The 25,805-nt window shown below is 46.2% G+C and overlaps 1 protein-coding gene across 2 annotated transcripts in view; it reads left to right on the top strand.

The window, feature by feature from the left end:
• The window catches only part of LOC148037936 (uncharacterized), an 84,560-nt gene that overhangs the window by 26,940 nt on the left and 31,815 nt on the right, over positions 1-25,805 (top strand). For both annotated transcript variants that reach the window (XM_087676965.1, XM_087676966.1), the window contains 2 exons: positions 5,017-5,098; positions 10,319-10,383. In XM_087676965.1, the coding sequence (XP_087533091.1) occupies positions 5,017-5,098; positions 10,319-10,383 (147 nt within the window). The remainder of the gene's footprint in view (positions 1-5,016; positions 5,099-10,318; positions 10,384-25,805) is intronic.

The following is a 25,805-nucleotide window of genomic DNA, read 5'->3' as shown; positions in this document are numbered from 1 at the left end:
GGCATATTCATCTACTACCACATTCGGCAAGCTATCATTGAGGTATACATTGTCTTTTTAAATTTTAAAGTTGTTGCTTTCATTATTATAAATTATAATTTTAAATCATGTTCCCTCGAAGCTTTCTTGATCACAATTTTGAATTTGTGCCATGTATAATGTGGTTATAGGTGGGCCTGTCAAATGTGGTGCAAGTTGCTATTGACAATGCATCTAATTGTCGGTGCATGCTCATGGAGGACATTGGGAAGTTCAAATGGGTGAAGAGGGTGGTGCAAAAGGCTACATCAGTTGTCACCTTCTTCGCGGTGAAGGTGAAGGTACTTGCGATGTATCGGAGCATAGCATGCTTTTGTGGAAGAAGCCTTCTTCAACTGGCTTTGCTTATATGTTGTTGCTATCGGAGTGCCTTTATGAGGTGTGGTCCACCCTACGCTAGGAATGGTGGTGTCCACTCTATGGAATGAGTGGTATGAGCACGAGATAGAGGAGGCGAAAGCCATGTAGTGCTTTTTCAGAAGTGGAGTAGCAATGGAAGCATGAAGATATGCTTTAATAACTTGTTGAAGCACAAGACAATAGAGAAGATATGAAAGTGTGAAGATATGCTGTAATAACTTGTTGAAGCACAAGACAAAAGAGAAAGGGAAAGAAAGAACACTAAAAAACACAATACAATTGATAACTTGGAAGTATGCTCAGGAAATGGAATCCATATATCCAACACGAGATAGTTATATACAATAGTGAGTCACTGGTTGCGTGGGCATCAGCATTGGCTCCTCTCTCCATGGATTCTCCACACGTGTGATGGCAGATGAGTAATTGATTGAGGAGGAGATTGAATATATAGGACACAAATATGTCCTCAATATGATCAGGTCGGCCAACTTTTAATATTGGTTAGCAAACAATAAATGCTCAACATGACCAAAATGAAGACCATAAAAATGTCAAAAATATCCTAAATAATGTGCCCAGCCTTTGCATGCACAGACACACATGAGCTAACATATTTGCTAATATCCTCTCTTAGATCATGGGTGATTTGATACAATACAATGGTACAATGAGAACGAATCATAAACCATATAAGATTGAACCACCAAGTAGAACCATGGATACCCGAGCAATGGGTGATCAAGCCACCACCAAGGTGAGAACACAATGTCGAGATCCATATTTCTAGCACCTGAAAAAAGAGAAGATCATAGCATATCTTTGTGTGTGTCTCAATGTCTCCTCATAGCATACATAACCATTGTGTCAGAAATGCCTCTGGTACATACATGACCATGGATTCCTTGCCTTTGGCCAGACTACCAAAGTGTCCCCTCATGTGAGCTCATGACTAGGAACCGATCTCCCGCTCTGTCAAATAAACAGCGCATCATAAACCTGGATGGCAATCCTAGCTCAAATAGAGATCGGGCATTTGGACGAGGAGTGTCATACTAGGACCTAGGGTCTTCCAACTAGAAAACACAGCAGATCGCTATGATTGCCTCGACTTCGATTGGCCAATCCAGTGGGGCTATGCCTTCTATTTGTTGGCCCATTTGCTCCTTCGGCCTTAGTGATTACTAGAGATGTGGGACGTAGACAACCTCGATAGACATTCTCTTTCACTACTCAAGGACTGGTTGATTGGTCTATGAGCACTGATCCCTTTGCACTTTACGCATCCACTTCACATCCACCTCCATCTAGGACTACCTCACCAACTCGTGAGGTGTTTCATTGGTGAAGCCTTGCTAGTGGGCGTACGTGATGGTGGCCACATCCTTAGATTAGCTCCATATTATCACTCTTAGGTCCTTAGGCTATTGAGTTAGGCCCATAGGATTTTTGTCCTTAGTTTTTTATTCTTAAGTCTCTTGTTGCATTTACTCTTCCACATATACACATTTGCAGCATTGTATTGTTCTTTTAATTAGCTTTTCATTTCATTTTTGTTTTGTTTTTCGGAGCATCTCACTATTGACCTCTATGACTGAGATCTTCATCTCTTTTGTAAGGTTTTGTTTTCAATGTAGGATTAACATTTAGGTTTGCACTAGTTCTACTTGGACTGGAGGCTTGGGATGTGTGCCATTCCATTCATGGTTTCATCATCCTAGGAGTTTTACTCTTCTACCAATATGGAGGCTTTCCCACTCGAGGTGGATCATGTAACATCTCTCTTGATGCTATCATGGCCATGACTTCTATCTTGTTCTTCTAGTTGGGACGCTTTCTCACATCATGGTTCTCGGCACCACATAAAGATTAACATTCTACTCCTCTTCGGCATTGAATTTCAGGTTTGAGTGGGGGTTGCTATCATTCACTTTGGTTCCATCCACCTTTGCGGGACTTGGTAGGCCATTGGGTAGCTGACAAGCACCCTTTGTCCGATGCATTGTCCTCTCTTTGGGGTGTCTACTTGGACTCCCTTGGTAAGACAACTATCGCCTCTATAGTCTTGGTAGGCCATTGGGTAGCCACCGTTCACCCTTTGTTCGATGCCTTGGTTGCTTTGGGGTGGGACGCCTTTGGCAATGCTTTCCTTTCTAGCCTTGTTTAGGGCTTGAGAGGGGTTGTTGAGCTAAAAAATGCATTACATGCTGATTAACCTCTTAAACAGCCCCAAAACATGCTTATTTAATGGAAAACGCGAAAATGATGTGTGGTTTGTGAGAGTTTTAAGTGAAACTATAAGTTAGGGGGCTCCATCCACATCTACAAATAGACAAGTTGCCTCCATTCAATCTTCATCCTTTTGTACAGGTTTCTCACTTTACTGTTTAGATTTCAGCCATCAGCCACCTGCCATGTGTTGTCTAGCCATCATTGATTGTAGCCCATCACCATCCAGCCCTAGATGGCCTGCTTTCAGCCATTGCCTTGCTGTTTGGAGGTAGGTCTCCATTTGTTGCATCATCATAGCACTTGATTAGCTTGTGTTTGCAACATTTGGTGCTACACGACAGGTTGCTGCCATCTCTCCCACTAGGTGACTGCTGCAGTACCTACGTTTTTGCTGTCCAGCAGATCGCCTACATGAACAAACACTTCTCCTATTGTTGCTTGACAGTTCTCTGCCTTGGTGATCAGTTTTCCACCTTCTTTGGTGGTACATTGTTGCGTTTACCGGTTTTTAGCCTCCGACTGCTGTGTTTTGGTGACCTGCCTACTACCCTTCATGGTTTAGCACTCTCTCATCTCCGACTAGTGGTTATAGTACTTGGGATCCGTCTCCAGTGGATGTCACTCTTTGACACTAGTGCTCTCTACCCTTCGGCATTCTGTACACTCTTCATTCACTTCAGAGTTGTGTTCTTTCTCTCTCCTTTTGCTTGTGTTTGTTTCTATATTTGAGATTTGAGTTTTGCTTTTAGGGTTTGATTTTGCATGTCTGTGTCTCTATCGTTCAACTATGGTTCCATATGCAACTAGACAAGGCATGTTGCTGAGAATTGCCTCAAGAAGCTTGATTTGGAGGACAAAGCTCCCTAGGGGAAGTCAAGACCATGGAGGCTGTCTCAACCTGGTCCTTCATGGCTTCTTCCCTAAGATATAAATGTTGAGAGATAATTATTCTTCTTTGGGGTGTCATGATCTTGTGGTCTTGTAGGCGATGGTTGCGGGTCATCCTGCATTTTGCTTGGTGGATGGTGGAACATTCAATGTAAATTGATCCAAGATAGGTTTGCAGAGAAGTATCATCTCCAAATGGTACTCACAAGTCTAGCAAAACTAGTGGAGCAGGGTTTACATCCTAAGAGAAAGACTAAAGCTGAGAAATACGACTTGAGGCAGCAAGTGGAGGATGTTGCTATCCACATAGATTATTTCAAGGTTTGAGATACTTTCAAGGTAGCTCCTCTTGGTTTGCATATAGCCTTGCATAGCCCAAAAGTCTTTGGTCTTTTTGGCATCCTTGTCACGAAAAGATTGGATAGACCTCAATTTGATGTTTTTCATGAGTGACGTTGGACCTTCAGCTACTTTGTAAATTGATTGTTTATACATTATCTTTCCTTTAGAAAAGTGTGCTTTGTTGGGGCTGGTAGAAACAAGAAGGCTTCCTCAGTGATGCAGAAGGGCTGGATGGAGTTTGGTTGTAGCCAGAAAAGTGGAGGGAGGAGGTTGGGATCAGGAAGGGGAGAGAGTCAAACAGACTCCAGGGCATGCATGGCAGGAGGGGGAGGACAAGAGGCTAGACTACGGAAAGAGCAAGATGAGGCCTGGACTATGGCTGGTGGAGCCTGGCATGCAGGTTGGGAGAAACAGGTATGGGAGTCAGGCAGGGTGTGAAGAAGGGCTGGGGGGCCATGCAGATCCAAAAAATGGATAGCAGCTCACAGTTCAGGTAGCGGACATGCCCTGTTTTAGCATACAGAATAATTAGGTGGGCTCAGGGAGCTGCCATACCTGCTTCAGGAAACAAAATAATTGGGTGTGCCTCTGTGATGCAGGGAGAGAGACTTGGTGGGCATGAAGAGGCAGAGAGTTAGGGGGGAGGGGCTGGAGGGCATGCAGGGTGGCAAAGCAAGGAAGGAGAGACACAAGTTAAAAATAGGCTGGAGGCTTGGCAGCTGGAAGCCAGGCCTGCTGGCTGGGAGGAGGGGGAGAAGGCAGGCAAAGTGGGTGAAGGGGTCGAGAGGGGCAGAAGCCACATGCTACATGGTTGGGCAGCAGCTTGCAATTCATATCAGCTGATACCGCAAACTGGCCCTACCTTTCCCTACCTTTGAGAGTGCTTCACTTGTTAAACGTGTCCAAGTGGAGTCTTCAATTTCAGTGTAGTCAGGGTCAGGTTTCCATGAAATGAGCAGTCGTCAGACTGGTTGAAATGGAAGCACTGGGGAAATTGCTTCTATTTGAATTCACTTTATTGACAGCCAATGATTATAGTAGTTTCATGTATAATTTTTAACCATCCAACTTTGTTGTATTTAAATTCCAAATGTAAGTTTGAATTGCACCACCTGCAGATGAAATTTTTACTGCTGCTATTTGTGAATGATGCAGGTATAGGCGTTTGCTACTTAAAAATAGTAAGGTTTTAGTGCAACTTGAGCAAGAAGCAGCTGGCCTGTTTGGGAAGAAAAAGGCAAGTTCATAAGTCCCTGTAAAAAAAACAGTTTCTTTAATTATCTGGTTTCCTGCATTTCTACCGATGAAAAGTTTACAATTATCATTGGAGCTGTGTTTTTGGAGTCGCCTTGCCTCAACTTTGTATCTCACCTTGTGTGTATAACATGTACTTATCCTTGTTTTACAACAGAAGAAATGCACCTTCCTGCCCTCTAGCTACTGGTTCCCTGACTACCATGCTAGGTCTTTTAGCTTCTGGAATGAGGGATAACGACGTTAAAAGCCATTAGTTACCATCCCCTATGGTTATGTGCTTTTTGTCTGTCTGGTCTTATTCTAACTGTGCTGCAATCAGCCCATCCAGACGATTAGGTAGCTTACAATCTCATGGGATAACGACGTTAAAAGCCATTAGTTACCAGCCCCTATGGTTATGTGCTTTTTGTCTGTCTGGTCTTATTCTAACTGTGCTGCAATCAGCCCATCCAGACGATTAGGTAGCTTACAATCTCATTGTTCAATTCTGAGTGCAAGGAACTGTAATGATCAGCAACAAGTTCTTTAAGTGCTGCATGGTCAGTTCATCTTAGTATTCTTGGAAAGTGATCTTGTTTTGTGAGTTGGAAAGAATGTTACGCTTTTTGCCTGCTCTATCTGAACACTCTGCATTCTGTGTTTTTGTGTATGAAAGAAAACATTGTTGAAGATTTATTTTCTTAAAGAGATATTACCCTTCATTTAGTGGAGATGAACATCAGAGTATAAAGTATCAATGGTAAGTAGTATAAAGTATTGATGGTAAGTGGTATAAAGTATTGATGGTAAGTTGTATAGAAGGAATGCAAGAGAGTAACACGCCTGGCTGCTTTGTGGGTAGAGTCTTGCATCAATCAGGAGGGAAAAGCTGTATGACAATTGAATAATGTGATGTAATCGTCTGAATCAAGGGTCAGTTGACGAGGTTTACATGAGAGCACGTGGATGGGCTCCTGCAGCACCTGATGATCCTTGTAGTCTCTTCCAATGAGCCTTGGAGCTGTTGAAGTTTCTATTGTAAACTATGATTAGACAATTCTGCAGAAAGTTTGAAGTTGATTGCTTGTCATTTTAGCATCTTGATTGGGATACTGTGATGGGATGAGCATCATGGAAAATACAAAATATGACATATGCTCTATGCTACTTGAAGGTCTGGAAGAAGTTTGGAATCTGTGGACTGTGACTTATTGAGGTGGAACATGACATTCAAGTAAATTTTGTTCTGTTGCATTGGAATGGCTTTTTGAGGTTTTTGTACTCATCGAAGATATGGTGACTGATTTTGAATAATGTTGGTAGTTCACGACAGGAAAGAAATGTACTATCCTTGAATGAGGCATCTTAGATACTTTGTTGCAATATGAAGGCCACTTTGTACTTGACTCACACCAGTACCTCTTTGTTTCTTTGCTGAAATGTGAACAGAAATGATTTTGTACTGGTGTTTTTTGTTTAGGCTTTGAATGCTTTCAAAAGAGCTCTCTTGGCAGAGAAAACCTAAACATCGAGTCTGTGCTGAGTTCAAGAACTAAATAATTACAACTTGAATGTCAGTACTAAATACCCTGGTCACTAAGATGCCAACAACCAGATTGGCTTCCATTTCACTTTATTTCAAATGACGAAGCCTTGATAAGCTTATGCTGGCATATTGAGTGTGCAAATAAATTGAAGTAGAAGTCCTATTGTTAGGAAGTGATGTGGAAACCTATTGATACTGTACATTCTAGTGATATTATGCAGGTCCTTTGCTTTGTGAGATCCCCTGGCAATTTCTGTGAAATCTATCTTTGTTATGACCACTTTTGAGACTTTACAGAATTGATCAATCATGCTTCTTGAACATGCCACATGCCTTACTTAATCATGATACGGGTAGAAAAAGCTTGTAGGAAACTTGGTCATTCGCATAACCAACCTACTAATATATTGAGTAGTTATTGTTCAATACTGAATTTAAGTAGAAGTTTAACCGTTTGTCCATTAGAGATTTTGATGTATTGCTTGAGAGGGAAATTCTTGTTCAAAGGTTAAAAATCCATAGTTTAAGGTAGGGAGTGCAGATAGTAACCATTGAATGTAATAGCATTTGCGTGGATTTTCTTAATGGACACAAAAGTACTGAGTAAAGAATGAGAATTTTTGTGGTCAGCTTGATGTTGTATTTTTTGTATTCAAGTGAAGCTTTATATTTACTATCACCTAGTCATACCATTATTGTGTTTTCTTGCATGTTTATGGTGTTGGATTTTATGAACAATTGAAACTACCAAATAGATTCAAACATTTGTAATGTTTTCTGAGAAACAAATTGTCAGAAGTGGAGCAGCGGTGGAAGCATAAACATGTGCTGAAATAAACTGCTGAAACACAAGACAAAAAGAGAAAAGAAAAGAACACGATATAGATGAGAACTCAGATGTATGCACGGGAAATGGAATCCATATATCTGAACACGAGACAGTCGCATACAACAGTGAGTCACTGGCTGCGTGGGCACTGGCACTGGCTCCTCTCTCCACAGAGTCTGCAGATGGTGAAGATGAAGTGATTGACTGAGGAGGAGCCACTGAGTATAAATAGGCTAAAAAAGTGGGGAGCAATAATGCTGGTCGGACAGCATTTAATGCTGGCCGACTGGTGCATAAAATGCCCCAATGGCATAAAATGCCACACCAGAAAAATACCTAAAATACCTAATAAAAATGCCCAGCCCAGATCAAGCTCAGACTCACACATGGGCTGACAAATACTCTGCTAACACCCTCTCTCAGATCATGAGTGGTCTGATACAATACAATAGTACAATGAAAAGGGATCATAAACTATACAACATAGAACCACCAAGTAGAACCATGGATACCCAAGCAGTGGGTGATCAAGCCACCACCAAGGTGCCTCGGAGAGAACCCGATGTCGATGTCGATCGTACCAAACACTTGAAAATAGAGAAGATCATAGCATGTCTCTGTGTCCATCACCAATATCTCGCAGTAGCATACAAGACCATCCTGTCAAAAATGCCTCTAAACATAGGTGACCATGGAGTCCCTGCCTTTGGTCAGACCGCCAAAGTGTCCCCTCATGTGAGCTCCAGACGAAAGCCTCCCGCTCTCTGTCAGATAACCAGCTCAGCATGAACCTGGATGTCAATCCCAGCTCCAGGATTTGATTCCGCCAGACTGAAGTCGATGCGTCAGGGACGTCCCTCTCTGGAACCTGTGCACCTGTATAATAGTATAGATGAGGCGCGGCTGCCCCATCTGAACACCCGCTCACACTCCCTCTCTGGCACAAGAGAGTCGTGAGGGATGACCTCATCACCACCACTAGAAAGCAGCCGAGGAAGGGGCCACCAAGCCCTTCTCGCGATCCAAAGAAGAGGATCCCTTCCGCGCCTTGGACTTCACTGTGGTCGAAGGATCGGAGTCGGAGTCGGATGAAGGAGAGGACTCATCGGTAGAGTCAGCATCCCGCTTCGTTGTCTGCTCCTTCCTGGAAGCCGCTAACTTCTTGCAATCCTTCCGCAAATGTTCCTTCTTGCCACAGTGGTAACACTGGGCCTTCGACTTCTTCTTCCCGTCAACCCTCTCTGAAGCTACATAAGCCTCACCTCCATAATGTGCTGAAAGCCGCCCCTGTAATCTCAAGGATGTCGCATGGTTGTCCTCATCAAAATCTTCAGGAAGAAGAAAAGGACAGAGAGGTCGAGGAATAGCTCCACAGACGATGTACCATAACCGCTTCTGCACAAACCAAGCTTTCATGACAGCACTCCATGTGAGATAATCAGGTCCATGTAACTTATCATCAGTGGAAGTGCACGGAGGAGCCATATGGAGAGGATAAGAAGAGAAGTAGAGAAGAGATGGAATTGAGAGAGGAAACACAGCCAAAACACAAGCACAGACTGTAGAAAATGAGAGTTCACATGCAATATAACCCAAAATCTGATCAATAGAAGACAAAATCTGCTGCAGAAAGTTAAAAAATCAGTCAAAAACTGCCAAAAACAGCAAAAACGGCCTGAATTAACAGTCACCCAGCCACGAGAGACACTGAATCAGCAAAACGCAGGCTGTAAACTGGAGAAAAGCAGGTAGAAAACTGTCGCCAGCAGCTGCTGATGAAAAACGCAGGCAGCAGAGGGTGCGTAGGCAGCAGGCGATGGCAAAACTGCAAAAAACGCAGGCTGAAAACAGCCCCAAAACAGGTCGCCTGGCTGCGACAACAGTCGTCTGATCAGCAGGGGTACAAAACAGTCCTGAAATCAGCAAGAAAACACAGTAGAAACACAAATCCTGAAAATTGATACCATGTTAGAAGTGGAGCAGCGGTGGAAGCATAAACATGTGCTGAAATAAACTGCTGAAACACAAGACAAAAAGAGAAAAGAAAAGAACACGATATAGATGAGAACTCAGATGTATGCACGGGAAATGGAATCCATATATCTGAACACGAGACAGTCGCATACAACAGTGAGTCACTGGCTGCATGGGCACTGGCACTGGCTCCTCTCTCCACAGAGTCTGCAGATGGTGAAGATGAAGTGACTGACTGAGGAGGAGCCACTGAGTATAAATAGGCTAAAAAAGTGGGGAGCAATAATGCTGGTCGGACATCATTTAATGCTGGCCGACTGGTGCATAAAATGCCCCAATGGCATAAAATGCCACACCAGGACAATACCTAAAATACCTAATAAAAATGCCCAGCCCAGATCAAGCTCAGACTCACACATGAGCTGACAAATACTCTGCTAACACAAATTTCATCTATCGTGTGAGGTTGCCATGTTTTACATCAAACTTTCTTGTCTTTGTTTGGGGGTGCCAAGTATCCATGGTTAATACATCAATGCAAGTCCTAGTAGGTTGTACCAATACTCGCATGGGTTTTTGTGGTGAACACAAGAGTACTCAAGTGAAACTTTACCTTTATTGTCACCTAATCATGATTTTTTAATGTTTTCTTGCCTGTTTATCGTGTTGGATGTCATACTGGATTTTCAACCATTGAAACTACTAGAACAACTAATACATTCTTAATGATTTTGAAAGAAACAAATCTCATCTACGATCTGATTTTGCTATGCTTTAGATCAAACTTCTTTGTCTTTGTTTGGAGTGGTGACTCTTTCCAAGGTCAACACATCAATGGTAGTACTAATAGGTTGTACGATTATTATAAACAGGATGGTGATGCTTGGAAGAAGCTTCAAAGCTTACTTATGCAGTTGAGGAAATGTGCAAACCACCCGTAAGTCTTTCACGACTTTTAGGATATTTAAATATTTGATTTCATCAGTTGTAAATGCTGAGAAGATGCAGTATTTTGTATTGTGAGTTCTCATATGATTGCCATATTTTGGTAGTTAAATCAGCTGCATCCACATTTGTTTTCCACAGCTTGTAGTTCTAGTCAAGAGATGATCTCTTGTGTGAAGGACTCTTTGTTTTTTTATAGTAAAGTCTTCATGATGGTTTTGAGAAAAAATGTGTTTGTGTGTGTGTGTGTGTTTGTTTTGAGGGACTGCTTTTCCAGCACCTGTTTAATTGACCATTCTGCTAATTATGCTTGCATTGCTCAAGTTAAAACTATGAATGCGTAGGAAGCAATTGAATTCTCGCACAGTAATGTTCTTCTTTGACAGATCTTGTTTCTGGCAAATTGGGAGCCTCTTCAAGTGATTGAGAGAGTGCGTGTTTGTGTAGGCAATTGAGATATAACACTTGTCCCTTCTTGGGGGTGTGCGAGATGTGGGTAGGGATGGTAGGGGAGGGTTTAGGAAGGGGGGCATCAAGAGGCGGGGGAGGAAGGATTTGCTAAGTAAGAAGGGGGGGGACTGACTGTACCTATTGACGTTGTTACAGGGGGTTGGGGGGGAGGACATGGGGAGGTGTAGGCGAAGGTGGTTTTTGAGCCATCAAAACTTACCTTCACATTATTTTATTTTTTTGGGAGGTTTCAGCCTCATTAAACCGGCTCCAGGAAAGCATTTTATCCATTTTGTACAACACTTTAGATAGCTGTATGACGCACGAGACATCCTTCGGCTCCAATTGTTCTTATAAAAGGGATGATAGGGGAGGGGTTAGGAAGGGGGCCATCAAGAGGAGGGGGAGGAAGGATTTGCGACTGTAGCTATCGAGGTTGTTGCAGGGGTTTTGGGGGGGGTTTGGGGAGGTGTAGGCGGAGGTGGTTGTTGAGCCACCAAAACTTTCCTTTACATTATCTTTTTTTTTGGGTGGTTTTGGGCTCATTTGACCGGCCCTAGGAAAGCACTTTATCCATTTTGTACAACACTCTAGATAGATGTATGACACACAAGACATCCTTTGGCTCCAATTGTTCTTATAAAAGGGATTGAGTGTGCACACCACTCTTCATCTTCGCCTGCCCTTTGCATCCACAATTGTCAACATCATTATTACCCAACACTAGCTGCCAGTTTGCTGTTTTTCAGAGGCATCCTCACCCTGTTTCAGCTGCCACAACCTGGTTCTAGCATCAACATCAGTCATCCTCATCAGGCGCCTGTTGTACTGCTGTTGCAACCTTATCCACAGCCAAGCGACCTGATTTGCAGCAGCTGTGACCTGATTCAGCCAGGTAACATCACCCTGATCTGTATTTTCATCATTAATTGCTGCCTTTTCCGTCATTCAGACGAGCTGCTATCTGTATACAGCCAGGCAAGTCCATTTGGCCCTGCATTTTGATCAGGAACAACTGTCTTTTCAATTGCACACTCTACCTGCGCTTTGCAATCCAGCATGTCATTGATCAGATTTACAACAATCTGCATCTGATTTTCAGACATGCTGTTTGACATCACCCTCAGGTCCAGTGGGCTCCATCTTTGTCAGATTTGGAGGTGTTGCGACACAGGATTCTGCTTGGAGGACGCTAACAGTTACTCTCTAGCAGTCTTGCTTAGCCTACTGTCCCTAGAGTTAATGGTTGTTGGATGTCTCTGCTTCTTGAGCATCATATTGTATCATGTTCTTCACTCATTCATGTCCAACATTCATTCATTCATCATATTCTACTTCTCTATGTGTTTTTGCATTTTTGCTTGGGTTAATGTGTTTGAGTTGTATTTGTACATTTCGTGTTTTCCTAGTGCAACACCTAGCATATTTCAACACGATATGAGAGCCAATGCTCGCCTAAGAGTATCATGTGGTTATTGTGAATGCTTGGTTTGTACAAGTGACACAACAATTGTTGAGACGCTTTCACTTGGGAACCCATTGTGCCTCCTCAAGCTTCTACTTTCTTTGGAGCTCTTTATGCAATATTATGCTCTCAATGAGGAGGACAATGCACCCTCCCTCTCGTCTTCATCCACCTTACCAGAAGTCAGATGCAGAATTGGAAGAGTACAGCGTAGAAGATGCTTCGTGCGCATCAGTCAGAGGCAATTGGTGAGGCTGGCTCGCCTCTCCACTCAGGGTGGACATACTACATTTGGGTGATTAGTGGTCCATCCTCTTCATCACTACTATGTCCACTTTGATTTGTATGAGCCAAAACCTTTTTTTGTTTCTCCCTTTGTTGTGTAGGATCCAATTGTAAGTCAACATGGAGACCATGATTGGTATATGAGTATGTTGATGGCCATAATGGAGGCTCTAGAGGCAGATTTACGTCTCTTGGTATATCTTCTTATTACCTTTTGCTTCATTTGTGCATGTTATTGGTGCTACTCATATAGCAAGCATTGCATATGCATAGTTATCCTAAATACCCATTGGATCCACTTGGTACGCCCCTTTGCAGGACCCGAAACACTGAAATGTATGGAGGACCCGAAGTGTTTCCCCTTTGGGGAGATGGTTGCCACGTGGTTTGGTTTTCTCGTTTCCTAACAAGCCCGAAACATTTTCAGCAAAACATAGTATATTTTTTACGCTTTAAATGTAACATCATTAATCGTCATGTTATTTACGCTTGTTCAACATAGTGTTAGTAATGGTCATGTTCTTTACGCTTTAAACTTAGCGTTCAAAGCATTATTACTCATGTTCTTTGTGCTTTTTAAAAATTAAATATTTCATTAATTAAGCTTAAATTGTTAAAGATTTGATGTTTAATGATTTAAAATGATTAAGCTTAAAGTTGTTTCTAACAGTTTCAATTGTCTTCCTTAATGAGGAGGATGAGAATGAAGAGGATTTGCCTACAACACAACTAAAGGCTATGACATGGATGAGGAAGAGGGAGTTATCAACATATTAATTATGTGCTAAAATCGTTGTATGTATTAGAAAGCTCCTTTGAGCTTATGCCTTTTGTAGAACTCTTTTAAAGCTTGGACATTAGAAAACTTTGATTTTGAGTATGAAACTTGTATTCTAAGTTTTATCGTCTAAGCACCTAGACTCTAAGACAACCCCTCCCTTCCCTCCCCTAGTGCTAGACCGGATGAAGTGGCATTTCCATTTTCCCCTCGAAATTTGACGTTTCCGTTTCCATTCCCATTTTTGTTTTTTGGTTTCCCTCAACTATGACGCTAACCCCCCACCCTACCATCCCTATTCTCCATTCAATACCGACAATCTTGTTGGTATGGTCAACAATACTTTAGTGACAAAGCTCATTTTAATTGGTTGAATTTCACGACTTGGTTGAATGTTATGCAATAAGTGCTTGAGTCTCAAGGTCTTTGGGACCTAGTACTTGGTCTAAAGGTTATGTCGAACCCTCAAGTGGCCCATTTTGATCATATCCATTAATAGAATGCTCGCAGGGGTTACAACTTGATTTTTACTCACAACTTACAATACTTTTCCTTTTCATCAAGTCATCTCATTGACCACAATGCAGCTAGAGATTAAACCCAATGCATTAATCTTAATCATGAGCTATAAGAGTTATCAATTAAGTAAGGGAATGATCTTAAAGTCTAGATAGCCTAGTATAGGTAGTTGTTTGTTGAGTTCACCACCACTGGCAAAGCTAGATTACAATTAAGTCACACTAGTCTTAAACAACTTGTCATTCACTTTATGTAGGTAGTCATCTCTTTGCATTGACTATCAACATTTTATGAGTTCAAGTGTTAGCTTCTATATTACATAAGGTTGCATGACTATGCCCACGTGGCATAGAATAGCGTTCCCCACATTGTTTACTTTAGAGGGGAAGTCAAGTATCCTCTTCTTCAAGGGTGTAGTTTGGAGGCGGCAAGAACTTTCAAGAAGTGAAGGCAAGTCCTAAAAAGGGTGCATCTTTTTCAGACAAAAACAAAGAAACTAGATCCATTTGGTAACAGTGACCTAAAAACCACAGATACTGTACTTGTTGCCATTGCTTGGGTTATATAGATGAGGAGTTTTGTAACAAGCCCTAGGAGGCTCTACCTAGATTATCACTTTTTTTCCAAGTAAAATATGGTTGATTATATTACTAAAAAAAACTGATTACACCGGAGTGCTCATGCTCACAACAGACTAGCTGAAGTTGATGAAAGTCACAAGTATATAATGTATACAAGCCTCTCAAGGCGGTCTGGGGGCAAGAAGCCATGGAGGGGGGTGTATTGCCATCTAGGGCTGCCTGCTTGTATCACGAAAAATAGGTCCTAGCCGCCCCAAGTGCGTAGGAAATGACATCGGAGCTCCCGATGAGCCTTGGACTCGCCTTGCACTTGATTCCATCGGCCGCGGAGGGAGTGGATGATGGTCCAGAGCTCTGCTAAGGTTGCCTCCTGTACTGAAAGTCTCTCTTCGCCGAAAGCCTTGTGACACCGCGCCTTCTAGATATGCCAACTAGTAAGACTCCCTATGATCTCCTATACCTTAGAACAGTCTTTTGTGGGCTCTAGTAGTACTTGGAGGATGGGTAGAGCATCTAAACAGACCATTGCACACGACCTTGTCTCAATAATGAATATCGTGTCTTACATCCCCGCTTCATAGAGAAGGTGACAGCCCTGGCTGATTGCCTGTCAGTAGAAAGTTTCCCTTGAGATACATCCAAGGTTGGGTGCTATACGGCGAAGGATCCGGCATGCACATCTCCACACGAGCTGTGTCGCCTCACACAATCAAAGATAGTGCTTTGGGGTTTCCAGAGGCTGCTGTGTGCAGCGCTTACAACCTCCCTCCTTTTGCATTTGGGCAAGCCAGTTTTCCACCATGAAGCCCCCATGTGCCACCAGCCATAAAAAATACGATACCCTCATCGGCCTTTAGCTATCCCATAGGCGGTATCAGAAGGTTCGTCGGAAAGGCTCCGTGATGTTGTGCTCGGCCGAGTGCTTGCTACGTGACGGCGCCCAATCCATACCCTCCTGCATCAGTACATGTCTGCCAATCTTGGTGGTATACTCCAAGAACCTCGGTGGCTTCATGGCAACTGCAATGGCCGACCATAGCCACTCTCTCGAATTCCACTCTAGCTCATCAAGTGGTATGCCCTCCCAAATCTAGAGGCGCCACTCCCTGAGCTCTTGTAAAAAGACAAAAGGGTGGAGTCGCCATGTCTTCCCCTGAAGGCCTATCACCTGGATCGTGTTCCATGAAAGGACAGCTATCTCCTTATCTTATTGCCCTCTGTCAAGAGCCAGACGCCCCCCGTCCTGTACGGTGAAGAAGGTCCCAGGTGCAGCGCCGCCCACTCTACTTGCCACCTGTAGGGGGATGCTTGCTCGTGAAAACCTAGCGGCCCATACCTCCTCGGGCTCTATTGGCTCTCGTATTGGGGGAGCAAGCCACTCCTGAGGTATTGTTGCATCTATCTCCCTTCTCAAGTCCACTTCTCTCTGGCACCATGATACTTGTTGCAACACTTTCTCGTCTGCCAACTTGTACACCTCTTGCCATGTCTTGATGGTACGAGCCGGCACAGCCTTCCAACCAGCCCACTTGATGTGGGGATGCTTGCCAATCTGTGCCTTTTCCCGATCCTTGACATGGGGGTTCTAGATCATTGGCCGACGGTCTATCTCCTCTTGGCAGCCTGGGGGGCTCAGGATTAGGGCCTTACGGAGGCCCTAGCACACGCGGAGCAAGCTGCGTAGGAAAGGTGATCTAGGGGGGTGATTTGGGTTGACGTGAAGATCCATCTCAAGGACGGCCTCCACTCACTGCCAAGCCTCGGTCTACAATCTTGGAGAACCTCCTGCAATAGGATCTTCCAGTTCTGCCCTCTTGGTGTGAGGCTGCGAACAACTAGTTTGCCCAAGAGGGCCATACTCTGATACTTTGTGTCCATGATCCCAAGCCCTCCCTTTGACCGATGCCGTATGATGGTCGCCCACGCCACCTTGGCCTTGGAATCCTTGGAGCCGTTTGACCCGGATCAAAGGAAATCCGTCTGACCTGGATCAAAGGAAATTCTGCACTAGGCGGCAAAGTTGCACTATGCAGGATGAGGAGAAGCACCAACACGAGGCGATGTATCAGGCCGTCGCTAGGATGACCTGGTTAACCACCAGGGCTCGGCCGGCTAGTGAGAGGCGAGCCGTGCTCCAGTAGGTCAGCTTACTTCGAATAGAATAGGGGACTGAAAGAAATTGCTGGGCGGAAGTGATGTTGAGTCCCACTTGGAGCCCTAAGTACTGAATGGTCGCTCTCTGCTCACCTATCTAAATCCCAGGTGGACGCCCCACTACGTGCTAGAGTCCGGGTCTGTGAGGAAGCCAATTGACTTTCGCCAGTTGATTTCCGCTCCCGTTGCAAAACAGAACACCTCAAGAGGTAGCCTCACTCTCTCCAGCATCAACTCATCGTCCTCTATGTACAACGTCGTATCATCTGCATACTCTGAGTCTAACAACTCAGTCTCCTCTCTCACTGGAAGTCGGAGTCCGCGTAATCTGCTCACATGCAACCTAAGGAAGTGAGACATCGCCTCTGCAAAGAGTAGGAACAGGTATGGGGCCAGGTGGCAGCACTGCCGGACCGATCTCTCCAGTTGGAACTCCTCCCCTCGCCTACCACCTATGAGAATCCTGTTGGTGGCCGATTTGTAAAGTGCAGAGACTTCGCGAATCCAAGCCTGGGGGAAACCCAACCTCACCATGGTGCCCTCTAGGAAATCCCAATCCACGATGTCATAAGCTTTCTCGAAATCCAAGAGTAGTACGTCAGTTCCAATCCGCGATGTCATAAGCTTTCTCGAAATCCAAGAGTAGTACGTCAGTTTCTACCCATTGTGCTGAACCCACTCTGTCGCTTCAAAGAAGGTGAATACATTGTCGAGGATGCTCCTATCCTGGACAAAGCTTGTCTGTGTCATGGATGATATCTAGAAGCACAGGGTGTAGTCGCCTACCAATCATCTTTGCGAGTGCTTTATAGGCCACTGACAATAAGGTGATCGGTCTCCACTGGGAAAGCTCCAACTGGTCTCCCCCTTTGGGGAAAAGATTGATAAGGCTTGTCGAAAGGCTCCCTAGCATCTCTCCTGAAGTAAAAATCTCCTGGAAGGCCATCAGTAGGGGGTCCTTCACTACTTTCCAGTAAGTAGTGAAGAAGGCCTTAGAGAGGCCATCCTCTCCCAGGCATTTCTGCCTGTCCTGTGTACAGAAAGCCTCCTCTAGTTCCTTCTTTGTGAAGGGGGCTAGGAGGGAGCGTCCCATCTCCTCTGTGACGAGGGACGAGATGTGATCCTAGACCTGCTGCCTACATCGCTGTCCTCTAGCTGAGGCTATCTTTTGCTGGAAAAGGCGTCTGTAGTAGTGGGTGGCAATCTCCATCACCTCATATGGGCTATAAAGAGTCCTCCCATACTAATCTCAAAGGCTGTGCATCTGCTTCCCTGAGGTGCGAGGCTGGTGCACCTGGAAAAACTCCCTGCACATCGTGTTCCCCTTCTGCGCCTAGAAAGCTGCTGTGGTGAGGAAAGATAACTTTGAGCACCTGTCCTCTAGACCAGCAATGGCTGCTTGCGCACGCACCACCTGTGTGTGGAGGGTGGGAGTAATAATCTCTTGGTGCCTCCTGTAATAATCTCTTCGTGGCTGCAAGGTCCCGTCGGAGTGCTCTCTCCTCCTCCCAGCTCTGCTGCCTGGCCTGTATGGCTGCCTCTTGGTAGATTCTGCTTGACTCGGCTAGGACCTCACCAACCTCCTTTGCGATATGGTCCCTCTTGTCCCACTTCTTTGTCCAAATCTGCTCTATCTGTCTCGTCACCTCCTCCGTTCTATAGATCGAGTCAAGGATTTGACATCATTGTGTGTCTAGGGAAGATGCTGGGGGATCTAGTGTTAGGAGAATTGGGCAATGATTGGACAACATGGTGTCTGCCAAATACCCAATTTGGCCTGCACAAGAGCCTCCCCACTCTCCCCCATAAAACTTGTCCAGCCGCTCTACCAAGACTCCACCTAGCCGTTTGTATCCCCTAGAGAAGCCCAATGACCTCTCCCTCTTGTGGAAGGCAGGGTCTCTCCAGGCATCGCGTGCTCCTACTGCTAGTAGAAAGATCTCCCATGCCTCCTACTCCTCCTCGGCCATGCCTTGGGAGTTTCTGCCTCTGCCCTGTTGGTCCTCCACAGCCTCCGGGTTGTTGAAGTCTCCTCCAACGATCCAGGAGTCCACCTCTTAGAGTCCAACCGCGATCTACACCCAGAACCTACTGCGTGTCCTAACCTCCGTAGGGGCATAGACATTGAGGACTCCAAGGCACGAGTCCCCAATATCCAATCTAATCCATAGAACCCTCCTTGCCACTATCGTCCCGTGGTTTGGTATACACGCAGTGAGGCTCGGGCCAATAGAGGTGCATACGCCTCCACTCTTGCCGTGGGCCCCTTTGGCATGCTGCTAGTAAGTGTGTGAGGTGCTCGGCAGTACTTCCGTACCCCTTGGGCCTGGGTGGGAGTGAGCTTGTGCTCTTGTAGAAGTAGGATGTTGATCCGTCTGGCAAGGGCAGGTTGTAGCTCTTGCCGAACAATCAACTTCCTGGAACCACGTGCCCCATTGTAGTGGCGTCTATTCACTTTCCAAGATGCAAGGTGTAAGCTCATGGTTAAACTTGCGACCGATCGAACAGCTCATGGAGAAACCTGCGATTGATCGAATAGGCGGGGAGATGGATGGGCCACAAGCAACGGGGAGGACAAGTGGGGCAGGCGTGAGGAGTCAGTTGAGGGGCAATAACCACGGGCACTGGCGGGGGGAGGCGTGACCACAGGCGGGATATGGATTTTCTCGACCGGACGGTGGCAGCCCTTGGCCTTGATTCCGATGCAGAGGAGCCGGAGGATATGGTGCCATGCATGGAGGAGTTGCCTCCGGGTTCTGAATTGTTGCCTGTCGGCAAACGCTCCAAGCATACTTCTGATGAGCCAATGGGTCCTCAGGAACGTTCCTATGCACAAGTGGCCTCTGATCCTGTGGATTCGCAGGAAATTGACTGGGAGCATTTGCTGGACTTTGCCAATACTCTGCTTGGCGATTATGTCCAGCATAATAATGAATCTTTTTCTGATGCGGGAACGGATGATGTGCTGGAAGCCACGGTGGACCCCAAATCAGTCTTGCGATCCTTCTCGGTGTTTTATGACCGTGCAGTTATACTTTTCTTCACTGGCAGGATCCCAGTGCTTTCGCATATTCGCCAGTGGATGCACCATTTATTGCAAGGGGAGTGTGTTGAGGAGATCTTCCTTGGACCTCGCGGCTTTTATGAGGTGCTGTTGAATTCGGAAACGCATCGAGCTGAGCTCCTGTCCAAGTTGCCACTATTCTTTGATCGCCGCTTGGTCCATGTTGTGCCATGGCGCCCCATGGCCGACTTCCAGCGTCTGCTTCAACGAGAATGCCCGGTGTGGGTGGAGGTGGAAAATTGTCCGGCGGTCTATTGGCCCATGTTGAAGGATGCGATGGCGGTTGTGGGAACAGTGCTGGTTCCCCCAAGCCTCAGGGCGATGAACCGAAACCGTTTATGCATGCTATGGGACACGGCGAGGAAAAGGTCCGCGTGGCTTCGCCTCAATTGTTCAGGCATGCATCCTTTGCATTTTCGCTTGAAATGGGGCAACTTTGCGGGACACTGCTTTTCATGTGGTAAATTGGGGCCTTTCATGGCCGAATGCCCTGAAAGGCAACCGTCTTCGGAGGATGCGCAGGTTGTGCTGCCCAAGGATGACATGGTGCTTGATGCCACGCCCCAGGAAGCCCTTCAGTCTCCTCATGTCATGGATAAAGGCAAACAACAGGTCCTGAGTGTGGATTCCCGTCGCACTGATTGGATTGAGGCACGTCCCAAAAAAGGTAAAAAGTTGGATGCAGGCCTGGCGGATCCTGGGCTTACTGCTTCCCAGGATTCTGTGTGCACATATACGCGCAGGAAAGAAATGGTCACTTCACAGCAGGCTGCGCGTCCTACGGCCCCGTTTGCCCCCCGTAATCAGTCTCCAAGGAGAGTCTATACCGACGGCCCCAAAGGCCCACCTGCTAAGCTGGCGTTTGATACCAAAGGTAATGTTATTACACCCTGGGATCGGCGTTATCCCCGCCCCTCTCCCAAGGCAGTGGATTTCCCTTCTACCTCTAAAGCAGGTCGCCAGAATTCGTTTGCAGTATTGGCTGATTTTCTGGATGAGGGTGTCCTGGATGCTCTCGCGGAAAAGGTGAAATCGAGGCAACAGGCGCCTCGTTCCTGACTTCCTTTTTTGAAGATACATGAAGATAGCCACGTGGAATGTGTGAGGCATTTGCTCTCGCCATAAGCAACATGCCATGTGGACCGTCTTGCATGAGAACCAGTGGAATGTATTGTGTGCAGTTGAGCACAAAAGTCACGGTGAAGCAGGAAAAGTTGTGGATTGTCATGGATTCCGTTTGTTTTATGCAGGGACCCATGCTACGCACTATTCGTGCGTGCTGATGATTGTCCATGAGAAATATCAGCCTGTCCTTGTTAAAAATGATGTGCAGGGCCGCTTTCTGGTAATCGAAGTCTTATTTGAAGGAGAGATTTTATGGTTGTTGGGCCTCTATGCTCCGAATGATCCCGCATCCCGACGGGATCTTTGGTCCACTTTGCAGGGCTCCATGTCACTCGGCCGAAGGGGGTTTTTGATGGGAGATGTCAATATGTGTGTTGAGTCTTCTCAATCCACTTCAGGGCATTCGGTAATGGATACGCCGGAAAGCCGGGTGTGGAGTTCCTTTGCTTTGCACGTACTCAAGCAAGATCTTTGGTCGTGGCTTCACCCTTCTTTTTAAGGGTTTACTTTTCATTCCGCACAATATGCAACTACCTGGTCGCGGCTGGACAGAATGTATATCATGCAGGGGGATGATTTTCTTCCCGAGATGCTGGAAATGAAGGTCTTGCAGCAATATGCGTTGTCGGACCATTTCCCCCTCCAGCTTGAGATGCGGGCACAATCTATTGCACCTTTTGTGCAGTTGCTGGATAGGCTCCCTTTACGTTTCAACTCCTCTTATTTGAAGCATTCAATTTTCCAGGGCTATATGCAGCAATTGATTGAGAGGTTCTTATTGGACTTCGCCTCTGAGGGCTTGCCTTCATTTGCACGGCTGCTCTCTAATGTGCAGCGGGTTGCTCGGCAGTATGGGATCCATCATGCCTCGCTTTGTCGCCGACGTCGACATGCAACAGAGGACTTACTGGCTTTGGTCCGTTCCTTGCTGCTGGATTTCCCAGATGATGATTTTCTGCTGTCACTGGAGAGGCGTTTGGCCCATCTTATTCAAGTGTTTCAGTTGAAATCTTATCAGCAGGCCAAGCTGCATAACTTGACTGTCACATTGCAAGATAGTGCCTGCTAGTCTCATAAGTTCTTTCGCGCCTTGCATGCGTCTCCGGCTCGCGAAAATATGACCAGACTCCAGGATTCGGAAGGTCGCATGGTCACTGATCCGCAAACCATTGTCACTATGTGGAGAAATTATTTTATGGAACTTCTTGGTTCTTCTCCCTCGCCTTCTAGCCAGGTTACGCATGCCCGCTCGGTCTTCTATCATCTAGTCCGCCAGCAGGTTCCAGTTGATATGCAAGCCACTTTGGAGGCGGATATTTGCGAGGAGGAGGTTATGGATGTTTTGTTGCACTTGCCTAAGGATAAAAGTCCTGGCTGGGATGGTCTCACTAATGAATTCTTTCAGACCTCGGCCACGCAGTTGGTGAAGCCATTGGTGGTCATGTTTCAGCAGGTTTGGGAAACAGGGGTCATGCCCTCCTCATGGAAAGAAGGCCTTATGAAACTGATTCCAAAGGTCCCTTCGCCGTCAAAGCTGCAACACTGGAGACCAATCTCTTTGATGGGCTCCATGTATAAAATCTACTCCAAAGTGCTGGCGAATCGGCTTCACAAGCACCTTCCAGCTATTGTGGATCCTCTCCAATATGGTTTCATTAAGGGCCGCAACATTCTGCATAATATCTTAAATGTGCAAATGGCTGTTGACTATGCGCGGCACTCCGGTCAGGAAGTGGTATTGATTCAATTGGACTTGGAAAAGGCGTTTGATTATGTGGACTGGTCTTTCATTGCAGATCTCATGTCTGCTATGGGCTTTGGTACCCGGATGTCCCGATTGATCTACACCATTAGTGCTGCGGCTTCCTCCAGAGTTATGCTCAATGGTGGGGTTACAGAGCCATTTGTCCTTGCACGCTCGGTCAGACAGGGTTGTCCTTTGAGCCCTCTCTTCTTTGCCCTGGCGACTCACCCGGTCCTTTCAATGTTATCCTCCATGGCAGCCTATGCTCAGCTGGCAGGGTTGTCTCTTCCTTTGGGTCAGCACTTCGTTAGCCAATCTTTGGCTGATGACACCTTTATGATTTTGCAGGCGGACAGGGACAACATTCGAAAGGCATTAGATGTTTGGACGCTCTTTGGTCAGGCCTCTGGGCTTCGCATCAATGCCTTTAAGTCAGCCATTCTCAGTTGCACGGAGCTTGATTTACAGTCATTAGGCTGGCAAGGCCAGGTGGTTTCTCGTGGCTCCATTGTCAGGCATCTTGGATACCCATTGGGGGTGGATGTACGGCCAAAGGACCTGCTGGAGTGGATTTCACAAAAACTGGCGGCGAAGTTTATGTATTGGAAGTCGCAAGCATGGCCATTCCATGTCCGCCACAAAGTGGCCCAGACAATCATGCTACCAATGCTAATGTATTTTCTGCCATTGTTGCCATGGACGCCTACTACTTTGAAGGCTCTCACTCATCCCATCCGTTTCATGCTATGGAAGAAGGATTCACTGCAGGCAGGCATTTTGTGGATTTCATGGTCACATAGATGTACCCCTAAGCGCATGGGTAGTGGAGCTATTTTGGATGCAGAAACTCATATGCTAGCTCTCCGTTGGTCCCTTTTTCGTGCCATGTGTGTGGATCATCACCCGTGGACCATCATAGCCCGTTATTTTCTTGAGGACAGCGGGCTCCGCCATGGTAACACACGGCTTCGGGCCTCCTGGTGGCATGTCCTTAATGCTGACTCTCGTTTTTCCAGTCCCTCTTGCTCTTTGTTACTGCACTTGGTCGGCTCTTGGAAAGTGGTGCTCCAAAAGACCCGTTGGCACCCAGTAGAGGACCGCTTGCAGACTAACTCCTTTCAGCTGGAATTGTTGGCAGTATCGAGACTCCTTTCAGGGGAAGATAAACATCAGCTCAGACCAAGATTTAACCGCATGGCCCGTTTAGGTGTGACGTCGGTTGCGGATGCTACCCTTGCCACTCGCAATGTCCCTCGTATCGTTTCGGACTGCTAGGCGACTTTTCAAGATCCCGCGCGGATACCGTGATTTATGGGAAAAGCTTTCGTCGGAGCTTCAGGGTAGGCAACCCTTTCCTGCCCTGGCTGTGGATCGCCCTTGGCAGGACTGGGACCTTGCAGGCCGGTTGAGTCTGGAAAAGGCCTCTACTAATCAGGTGTATCATCTTCTCATTCAAGATCACCAATGGCTGGGTGAGAAAGCTAATATTGTTTGGGGACTGCGGAAATCGCTGTCATGGTGGCAGACAACGCTGATGGAGGGCTGGCTGAATAAGACACCTTTCAAATGCAAGGTCTTTCTTTGGCGGGTGATGATTGGTGGTCTTCCTCTTGCCTCGGCCCTTGCCAAGCGTCGCATCTCGAATGGCAATTGTTTCTTCTGTACCACACCGGCGGAATCGGCCCGACATCGTTTTCTTTCTTGCCCGCTCGCCAAGAATATTTGGTCACTCTTGTCACACATTTGGCGCGCGGTGGTGGGGTCCTCACTAACTCCTTTCGACTGGGTTTTTGTGCGCCCGAAGTATCGCACACCGCCACAGTTGCATGTGAAGATCTTATTTCACTTTTTCAGATACTGGGGATGCTGGCACATTTGGACCACGCGCAATGCTTCTCTTTGATTCGGCCTCTAATGTACCGCGACATATTGCCAGGCTTAAAGGGCTCTTGCATTGGCAGCTAGATCTCATCCGACACTCCGACTTGCTCCCTCGGGAGGATTTGCATCCTTGGCATATGGCAATTGCCTTTGGGTCGTTGCCATGATTGGTGTAACCTTTTTAGTGCATTACTACGGGGATTTCCCACACGTTGGCCTAGGGCCCTCGTCTCTTGTAATCAGAAAAAAGAGAGAGAGAAAGAGAGAGAGAACCTCTTCACATGATGGCTTAGTGTCATCATGTATCTTGCAATCAAGTAATCTTGTATTTTTTTTCGTAATTAATACAATTACCTTTTACGAAAAAAAAGAGAGAGAGAGAGAGAGAGTTACGGAGAGAGAGAGAGAGAGAGAGAGAGAGAGAGAGAGAGAGAGAGAGAGAGAGAGAGAGAGAGAGAGAGAGAGAGAGAGAGAGAGAGAGAGAGAGAGAGAGAGAGAGAGAGAGAGAGAGAGAGAGAGAGATATGGGGCTCACCTGCTCGAGTCCGTCCGCTTCTGTACCGACGCCCAGTTGCGGCCTGCGTGTCTCTGCCCCCCGCGATTTTTTCACTCGGCCTCTGTCCGACATACGTACTGATACAATATGGCTGGCCTGGATTTGGCTTTCATAGACCAAACAGTGGCAGCTCTTGGTCCGGATTCTGACACCGAGGAACCAGAGGACATGGTTCCGTGCATAGAGGAGATGCCCCCTGCTCCTGTCCTCCACCCAGCGGGCAAACGCACCAAGCATACTTCGGTAGGGATAATGGATCATCAGGATCGTTCCTATGCTCAGGTTGCTTCTGATTCTGTGGACTCCCAGGAGGTTGATTGGGAGCACCTGTTGGAGTTTGCTAACACTTTGCTGGGCGATTATGTTCAACATAATTAGGAAGTCTTTTCGGACTCTGCAACGGAAGATGTTCTAGAAGCCACTGTGGATCCGAAACATGTCTTGCGTTCCTTTTCAGTGTTCTATGAACGTGCTGTGATACTTTTTTTCACTGGTAGGATCCCGCTGTTTTTCGTATTCGCCAGTGGCTGCACAGTCTGCTACAAGAGGAATGTATTGAAGAGATTTTTGTTGGCCCCTGGGGTTTTTTTGAGGTGCTGTTGAAATCAGAGACACACCGTGTTGCTCTCTTGTCTAAACTGCCATTGTTCGTTGATCGCCGTCTGGTCCATGTGGTGCCATGGCGCCCCATGGCAGGTTTTCAGCGTCTACTGCAAAGTGAATGCCCTGTGTGGGTTGAAGTGGAAAACTGTCCGGCTGTTTATTGGCCATTGCTAAAAGACGCCATGGCTGCTGTGGGCATTGTTCTGGTCC

Source organism: Lygodium microphyllum, chromosome 4, assembly GCF_053477565.2.
Source record: "Lygodium microphyllum isolate KBCC chromosome 4, Lygodium_microphyllum_v1.1.10, whole genome shotgun sequence".
NCBI classification, from domain to species: Eukaryota; Viridiplantae; Streptophyta; class Polypodiopsida; order Schizaeales; family Lygodiaceae; genus Lygodium; species Lygodium microphyllum.
Note: the sequence above shows the minus strand (reverse complement) of the source record. Positions and strands in the feature narration are given on the sequence as shown.